The sequence below is a fragment of the Carlito syrichta genome, unplaced genomic scaffold (genome assembly GCF_000164805.1).
Source record: "Carlito syrichta isolate Samal-C Ts95f unplaced genomic scaffold, Tarsius_syrichta-2.0.1 Scaffold143480, whole genome shotgun sequence".
Lineage (NCBI taxonomy): Eukaryota > Metazoa > Chordata > Mammalia > Primates > Tarsiidae > Carlito > Carlito syrichta.
The window spans coordinates 12,515-21,283 of record NW_007087576.1 but is presented as its reverse complement, the minus strand read 5'-3'; the positions used below and the strand labels follow the sequence as shown (position 1 = coordinate 21,283).

Below are 8,769 nucleotides of genomic sequence, written 5' to 3'. Positions count from 1 at the left end.
ACGCCCCGCCGCCCCCGGCAGGTGCGGGACACGGCGGCGGCCCTGAACCGCACGGCGGAGCCCAGCCTGCAGAGCCTGGAGCGGCAGCTGGCGGGGCGGCCCGAGCCCCTGCGGGCGGTGCAGCGGCTGCAGGGCCTGCTGGGCGCGCTGCTGGGCCACACGGCCGCCATCCCCTTCTGGAGAAACCCGGCCGTGTCGCTGGAGGCGCTGGCCGAGCAAGTGGACCTCTACGACTGGTACAGGTGCTGGCCCGCTTCCCGGCCGGCCCGCCCGCCGCGGCGGCTGCGTCTGGCTGTGCGCCCGCCCCGGGCCACTGTGCCCTCGCGTCCGGGGCTGGGCCCGGTGGGCGGTGGGGCTTCCAGGGCCCCTCGAGGTCGCAGGCAGCCGCGGGGATCCCCGGGGGATGTTTGTTCAAGCGCCCACGGCCCCTGTGTCCCAAAGCCCCCGCGGATGCCCCGCCCGGGCTCCAGGCTGTCGGCGCCTGCCTGGCCTGCCCTGGCGCCCCTTCCCCCTCTCGCCGCCTTCTCCCTGGCCCATGCCGGCTCACACCCTGGCTTGCCGCAGGTGGCTGGGCTACTTGGGCCTGCTGCTGCTGGACGTCATCATCTGCCTCCTGGTGCTGGTCGGCCTCATCCGCAGCTCCAAGGGCATCCTGGTCGGGTGAGTCTGGGCGGGGAGTCGCCCCTGCGGGCGTGGTGGAGGGCCGGGCTGAGGTCCCCAGGTCCCCATCTGTGAGTCCCAGCCACAGGGTCTATGGTGGGACCCGAGCAAGACCCCGCCAACGGGTCTGCACCAGGCCTGCCCTGAGACGCTCCTTGAGTGCCTGTGGCCTGTGGCCCGTGGCCTGGGCACATGTGCCTCAGCCTAGTCTTGCTTTCCAGCCGTGCTCCTCTTAGAGAGTTTGCTTACAGGGCCCTGGTAGCCAAGAGACCTGAAGCAACCTGCGCTGGCCCTCAAGGGCATGGAGACCCCAGGGAGCAGGCTGGAGTGTCTCTCCTGGGCCAACTCTGTCCTAGGCTCTGGAGGCAACCTGGGCTCCAGCCCGGCGGGCTGGTGACCTTAGGCAGGCGGCTCATCAGTGCTGGGTCTCCATCTCCTCTTCTGGAAGACGGAGAGAACAGCAGCTTGTCCCTAGGGTGGCCCAGACATGTTGCCACTGCCCCACTGCACCATTGCACAGCTGTGTCTGGCACCTCTCCGGGCCAGGACTGGGAGATGGACAAGTGAAGAGTGCCCTGTGCCAGAGACAGCAGTGCCTGGAGAGAAGCCGGGGTGGGAAGGCAGGCAGGTGGGGAGGGTCTCCAGCGGGCACTCTCCAGCCCTGCAGACCCGAGAGAGGCCCTGAGCAGAGGCCCAAGAAGCGAGGGATGCCCGGACACTCGAGGAAGGACGCTCAGTGACCAGCATGTGGGCCTGCAGTGGGACGTGGCACCTCGACCGAGGGGCCTGAGGGGCCTATGAGGTCAGGCCTGGGGCTCGGCTATGCCGGCGCCCTGAGTGAGAGGGCGCCTGGGGGGTTGTGAGCACGTGCCGGTTTTGTCTGGCTGAGCTTAACAGCACGTGGACAGCAGGCTTAGGGGCCCGAACGGAAGTAGGCACTGGTGTCTGCTCAGGCAAGGGGTCTGGGGAGGGGGCTGAAGGGCAGGAGGTGCGCGCCCCAGGAGCTGCCTGGCCTTCCAGCCCTGTCCCCAGACCCAAGCTCTCTGAGCCCGCTCTAGCCCACCCCCGCCAGGAGGGGTTACGTCTAGATCATGGGTTTTGGGTAGCTTTGGCTGAGGCCAGGCCACAGGAGGAACCACAACCCCTGTGCGGGCTGAGCCCCTGATGTGCCGCGGGACCCACCTTGTGGCCCACGGCCTGGCAGGTGGCACCTCCCTTGCCCACCAGCCTGGGGGCTGCTCACTAGCTCTCTTTGCTCCAAGGGTCTGTCTGCTGGGGGTCCTGGCCCTGGTCATCAGCTGGGGCGCACTGGGCTTGGAGCTGGCTGTGTCCGTGGTGAGTGGCGGAGGGGCCGGTGGTCCTCATCTGTGAGGCCCAGGCATGGGGAGCGGGGGGTGGGGAAGCCACACTCCTCCCCCCTTCACCTTCCCCAGGTCCCTGGGGACCCACCAAGGGCACACAGTTTGGCCGTAACCCCAGCTTCACACCCCACCCTCCTGAGCTGAAAGCAGGCTCTTGGGGCCAGGCTCTACCCCTGGAGTGGAGGGTGGGGGACAGTGTCTTGAGGCCCAGCTTGGTCACCCCCTTGCTTTCCCGCACTCACCCCAGGGCTCCAGTGACTTCTGTGTGGACCCCGACACCTATGTGACCAAGATGGTAGAGGAGCACTCGGTGCTGAGTGGGGGTGAGTCTGTGGCCCTTTCGGAAGAGGTTCCCTGCGGTCGGGCTTCGCCTGCCAGTGAGGCGGCTGGGGGCGGGCGGTCTCGGGGAGGCAGGTCCCAGGCCAGGAAGTGAATGGGGAAATGACTGAGTGGGAGTCAGTCCTGAGTGGGAGGCTCCATGGAGAATGAGGATAGGAGCCGGGCAAGGCCAGTGTCAACGGGGGAGGAGGGCCAGTGACTGGGACTGGGGGTGCCGGTGACCTGGGACAGCTTCCGAGTGTGCCGTCAGGGAGGGCTGGCAAGCAGGCGGCATCAAAGTGGAGCCAGAGGAGGCTGCGCCTCATGCAAAGGCCCTGAGGCAGAAACTCTTGATGACCTTCTGAGACAAAAAATAGTCCAGTGGGGACGAGGGAGGCTGGGAGGCCAGAGGGGCCCAGTCACCGTGGTGAAGGTGGGCTTTATTCTCGGGGGGAGGCTGTTGGAGGGTGGGAAGCAGGAGAGAGGCGTGACCCATGGTTGAAATCCCCTTTACAAGCTCCCTTGGGCTGGGCTCGGTGGCTCCCGCCTGCAATGCCAGCATTTTGGGAGGTGGAGGCAAGAGGTTTGCCTGAGCTCAGGGGTGCGAGACCAGCCTGAAAAGCATGGTGCGACCTCGCCTCCTCAGTCAATCAAAAAATCAGGGTGTGGCAGCGCGCGCCTGTAGTTCCAGCTCCTTGGAAGGCTGAGGCGGAAGGATTGCCTGAGCCCAGCGAGTCGAGGCTGGGGTGGCCGTGAGTGTGCCACTGCGCTCCAGCCTGGGCGACAGAGTGAGACTGACTCAAAAGAACAAATAAATAAAAGCTCCTCCGGGCTGCTGGGGTTACAAGAGGGGCAAGGGGATGCCTCAGGCAGGAGCTAGCGGAGACGCCTGGGGCTTGAGCGGTGCTGTGCGGTGCGCAGGATGTGCCCTGGAGGCGGAGCCAGCAGGACTTCCTGGTGAGTGGGATGCGGGCGGAGGGGAACTGAGGGGTCCTGAGGGGTCCGCGTCCCTGGTCAGAGCAGCAACTCCCTGCGGGGCTGCGTGGGGGCAGCAGGTCTGTGGGCAGGCGCAGGTTTGCGACGCATGTTGGACCTCACAGAGGCTGGCAGACGCGGGACTCTGGGATCAGTGTGGTCAGGGCTGGACACTGCGAAGCTTGTTGGGCCCCATGCGAAAGTGTCTCCTGTTCCCTAATAGAAAACAGGGGCTGCCCCCATGCGGGGACGGGGCACAGAATGACCCGGAGATGCTCGTGCCCTGTCAGGAAGCCCCCGCGCCCTCAGTCCGCCGAAGCCACAGGACGAGCTCGTGGGCTGGCTTAGCTCCTTTTGCTGAAGCCTGAGGAGCGCCCAGGAGGGGTCCGTCTGCCCCCTCACTAACCTTGTCCTGGCGGTGAGGGGGCTCGCTCTGCAGAGAGCTGGCAGGGCTGGTGACCACCCTCCCCACCCCGTCCTCGGCCCCAGTGCCATCGGCCCGGCTCTCCAAGTCCCCGCTGCCGGGGCCTTGGCACCTCAGTGAGCGTGAGCAGCCCCACCACACACATACACGTAGACACGCATACACACGTGTGCGAGTGTGTACGCACCAGCCTGTGGACCAAGCAGCCCCTCCCAGAAGGCTGGCAAGGCTGGCTGTGTTAGCTCCCTTTCGCAGGTGGCTGACGTGTGTTAGCTCCCTTCTGCACGTGTTATTTTTTCAACTTTTAAACAGTTCCTTTTTTCTTTAATGTTCTTTTGTAATTGGAAGAACTAAACTTGTGGAGAGAAAATGGAGCCCAGGCAAGGGCCAGCTGTGTGGGGACCCTGGGTTCACTGAGGCTTGACGGGAGTCCAGACCCTCGGGTCGAGTGTGGGTGTGGCACATGCACGAGACACACATGCCCACGTGTGTGTGAACATGCACGCAGAGATGCATGCATGCAGACACATGCACACAGACTCACATGAGCATGAGTGTAAGCACACATGCAGACAGGCACACATGTATGCATGCTGACACATGCAGGCTCTAGTACTGAGTGTAGGTGTAGCACATGCCTGAGACACTTACACATGTGTGTAAACACACACATGTAGATATGCATGAAAAGACACGTGCATGCAGACTCACATACACGTGTGCAAACACATGCAGACATGCATGAAAAGAGAATGAAGACACCCGCGCAAGTATAGATTTACATGTGCACATGTGTGAACATGTAGGCCCATACACAAAGACACATGTGCGCAGACACATGCACACGTACACTCAGGCACACCCCTGCACACAGATGGTGTGGTGGCTTAGCCACCCTGACCTCTCTCCACAGACATCCTGCAATACTACCTGGCCTGCACGCCCTACACCGCCAATCCCTTCCAGCAGGTGAGAGCCCCGCTGGTTCTGGGAGTCGGGGAGCTGGGATGTGCGGGAGAGTCTGAAGCCGCGTTTTCTGTCTGGAGCGGCGGAACAGGCCCGCAGCCTGGCCCGTAGCCCGGCTTTCCACAGTGTGCGGGACCAGGGGAGCCATGGCTGGTGGCCGGACGAGCACTGTATGGATGCCTCCAGCTGCCCCCAGGGTCCCTGGGTTTAAGCCTTTTGGGGTGACCCGCTTAATGTGCCCACATCCCTGGGCCTCCTTCCATTCCTTGGGTTGCCCTTGGGTGTGGGCAGAGCCCCAGGGATGCCTCCATAGCAGAGCCGTGTGTCCAGGCGTCCCGGTGGGGAGCACTTGGAGGGGTTGACAGCACCAGCTGGACACGCTCTTCACGCACTGCCTGCCATTTCACTGTGATGGCGTGGCCCTTTGGTCCTGAGTCTGCGTGTCTGCCTTAAAGATGCCTGGCTTTGCTTTCTGGGGCAGCTGCATGGCATCTGCATGTACCCACAGTCCGGGGGAGCCGGGGTGGGTGCCTCGTGGGCCCGCGAGGCTAGTGCGGAGGGTCTGGGGGAGGAAGAAGCGGGTCAGCCTGCTGGACTTGGCCACCTCTCTGGAGCAGAAGCTGTCGGGCAGCCACAAGGCACTGGTGGAGATGCAGGACGTCGTGGCCGAGCTCCTGAGGAGTGTCTCCCGGGAGAGCCCGGCCACCAAGGTAAGAGGCCTGGCATGGACGCTGGGTGGGAGCCAGAAGGAGTGTGTGGCGCCAGCACGACCCAGGCCTGTTTGGAAGGGGCTCCGGGGTGGCCTGACGGGGCCCTGGTGTTAGATGGGGTCGCGCCTGTGTTTTCTCTCCGTGTATCTGTTTTTTTCCCCCGTCCCCGTCCCTGCTTTTCCCTTGGGGGAAAAAGAATTAATAATCTTTGGTTATTAATTATCTTAAAAATAATTTGACCCTTTTATTGAAATAATTAGGGAAGTCTACAGTCATGCCACCTGTCCTTGCCTAATCTTGGAAATAATTGGGGACAATGGAAACCACATTCCCAGGGTGGGCGTGCCCCCAGAGGACCTGGAGGTCAGAGAGGATCATGGCTTTTCTCTGTGTTCTGGGCTGGAGCATTTATATGTTTGAAAAAAAAAAGCCAGCCGGGCTCGGTGGCTCAGCTTGTAATCCCACGCGTTTGGGAGGCTGAGGTGAGTGGATTGCCTGAGCCCGTGGGTTCGAGACCCGCCTGGGCAACAGCCGGGCTTGGTAGCGCATGCCTGTAGTTCTGGCTACTTGGAAGGCTGAGGTGGAAGGATCGCCGGAGCCCAGCAGGTCGAGGCTGCGGTGGCCGGGAGCGGCCACTGCACTCCAGTCTGGACGACAGAGTGAGACTCCAACTCAAAAAAAAAAATGTGTTAGCATCCTCCTAACAAAACCCCTCGACTCCTGGAGGTGGTGCCTCTTGTGCCCCGCCCAGCCCTGGGGTCGGAGGGGAAAGTTTCTGGGCATGGGGTGGGCCGCAGGCCCAGTGCGAGCAGCAGGCCCTTCTCTGGGAAACTCTTCACAAAGGTAAACAGACGTGTATACGCACACTCTCTCTTTCTCTCTTTCTTGCGTGCACGCACGTGCGTGCACACACACACACACACACACACACACACACACACACACACAACTCTGCGTTAAAGTTCCTGTCTCTTATTTCTACTAGGGTCAGGGTGCCCTCCTGACTTTTGCAGTCGAGCAGGTGGGTAGGTGGATGCTTCCTGGGCTGCTGTAGCAAGCACCACACACCAGCATCTTCTACCACAGGCACTTGGAGCCCGGAAGCCCAAGACCAAGGTGTCTCGGGGCTGGTTCCTCCAGGAGGCATCTTCTCCCTGCCTGCTCCTGGGATTGTCCCTCTCTGTGTGTCTGTCCTCATCTCTTCTCACAAGGACGCCAGTCCCATGGGATCAGGGCCCCCCATGTGACATCATTTAATTTTAATCACCTCTTTAAAGACAGCCTCATTCTGAGGTCCTGGGGGCTAGGTTTCAGCATACAAATCTTGGGGGACACAATTCAGCCGACTGCCACAGTAGGGTCTGGTGTTCCAAAATCCTTTTCAGGATCGTAGGGGTCCTTAGAAGAAGGATAACGGCAGCGCTGGGCCCAGTGGCTGATGTAGGGGAACCACAGTCGACTTGGAACTATTCTGCCGGTTATCTCCATGCAGAAGATAGAACTGGGGGGTGTCCGTGTACACGTGCACACACATGTGAACATACATGAGTGCACAGATGCACCACAGGGTCGGGCTCATCCTGCACAGATTCGTTTGCTGTCTTGTCACGTGAACTATCATGAGGATTTTCCCTTGTCTTTAACCGTTCCTTAAAGTGAGACTTTTCAAAGCAGATCAAGTCCTGCGTCAGTAGACACGTGGATAGTTCACTGTTTCTCTCATCGCGTAGAGGGAGGTCTGTCTTCACAGAGTGGCGACCACATTGAACATTGAACATTCCTGGGTCCTCGTATCCTCAGCAGCCCCTGAGTCCAGGACTCAGGCTCCAGGGTCACCATTTCTGAAGGGGCCTGCACTGAATCTCCAGGGCCAAAGGGGGTCTCAGTGGCAGGCTGTGGGGTGGAGGGATACCTGGGGGCTCCCCTCCCAAGTTACCTGGCATGGTGCCTGCCCCCAGGACCCCCTGCTCCGTGTCCAGGAGGTGCTGAACAGCACGGAGGTGAACCTGCAGCACCTCACCGCCCTGGTGGACTGCCGCAGCCTGCATCTGGTGAGAGGCGGCGCCCGGAGCAGGGGCGTCGCGGCTTGGGGACGGGCAGGGGGCGGCCACTGGGGGGGGACTTGTCCACAGACGGGCGTCTCCACTCAGCCTCCGGGGGCGGTCCAGGCCATGTGGCTGGGCCAAGGGCCTCACGCCACCTGTGCCGTCCCTCTCCCCGTCTCTGGTCCTGCTGTCTGGCTCCTGCCCGGCCTCAGGACTATGTGCAGGCGCTGACCGGCTTCTGCTACGACGGCGTCGAGGGCCTCATCTACCTGGCCCTCTTCTCTTTCGCCACGGCTCTCATGTTCAGCTCCATTGTCTGCAGTGTCCCGCATACCTGGCAGCAGAAGAGGTGAGGGGCTCGGAGAGGGGCTGGAGCTTGCCCTGGGCCATACAGCCGGCAGGGTGTTTTAGGGGTGTGCCCTTCTGGACCCCCACGTCCCGTTCCCAGAGATGAGGGAGAAATGCCCGCTCACCTCCTTGTACTCTCTAGGCCTCTGTGGCATCCCCATTTCATAGAGGAAAAACCGAGTCCAGAGGAACTTCCAGTCTGGGTTGTGGGTTGCAGGAGTCCGGAGCAGGCAGGCAGGAGCTGGGGTCGCACGTCCCACAGGGTTGGCTCTGTGCCCCGGACCCTGAGGGCTGGTGTCAGATGTCCTCTGTCTGCCCCCTCCCAGGCAGGCAGGTGTCCTCTGACCTTGGGTGCAGGTGTGCGGAGCTGTAGTGGGAAGGCCAGCTGTGCTAGAGGTAGTCCAGGTGGCCATGGCCTCCACCGGGCAACCAGGATAGGAACCAGCCGAGACCCAGGTGGCCGCTCAGGAAAAGAACCAGGGAAGAAAAGGAAGCAAAGCCGGAGGGGGGCAGCCCCACCGGGTCCAGGCCCCAGGGAGGTGGGAGAGAGTGCAGGGCTGGGCCCAGGAGCTGGGAGAGCCCCTCCGGGGGCACACGCTACCCGCCCACCTCACAAGCTGGAGCCACTGTGTCCTCAGATTTGAAGGAGGGGTCCTGGTGGCCCCTGCCTCAGTTTCCCCACGTGGTACTGGGTTGAGTGATGTATGGGGCGACAGGCTGCTTCCCTTGCTGGCATCCCAGGACTCATGTCTCAGACCCTCCACCTCGCCTCTCATTTGACTGTGGCTGCTGCTTGGTGGCCCAGCTAGATGGCGAGATCGTCCCTTCATCTGGATTTCTAGTCTGTTGTTTTCCCTTGGGATGGTGATGGTGGCGGTGGTGGTGGCGGTGGTGGTGGTGGTGGTGGTGGTGATGGCTGTGATGGTGGTGGTGGTGGCGGTGGCGGCGGCGGCGGCGGCGGC

General features: G+C 62.1%; 1 protein-coding gene across 1 annotated transcript in view; it reads left to right on the top strand.

Moving 5' to 3' along the window:
• Nucleotides 1-12: 12 nt before the first annotated feature.
• TTYH3 (tweety family member 3) overlaps nt 13-8,769 on the top strand; it is a gene marked incomplete at its 5' end in the record, with an annotated part of 12,558 nt that continues 3,801 nt past the window's right edge. The window contains 8 exons of the mRNA XM_008050263.2: nt 13-242; nt 565-660; nt 1,923-1,995; nt 2,269-2,344; nt 4,652-4,707; nt 5,322-5,414; nt 7,373-7,465; nt 7,672-7,808. Of these exons, the coding sequence (XP_008048454.2) occupies nt 13-242; nt 565-660; nt 1,923-1,995; nt 2,269-2,344; nt 4,652-4,707; nt 5,322-5,414; nt 7,373-7,465; nt 7,672-7,808 (854 nt within the window). The remainder of the gene's footprint in view (nt 243-564; nt 661-1,922; nt 1,996-2,268; nt 2,345-4,651; nt 4,708-5,321; nt 5,415-7,372; nt 7,466-7,671; nt 7,809-8,769) is intronic.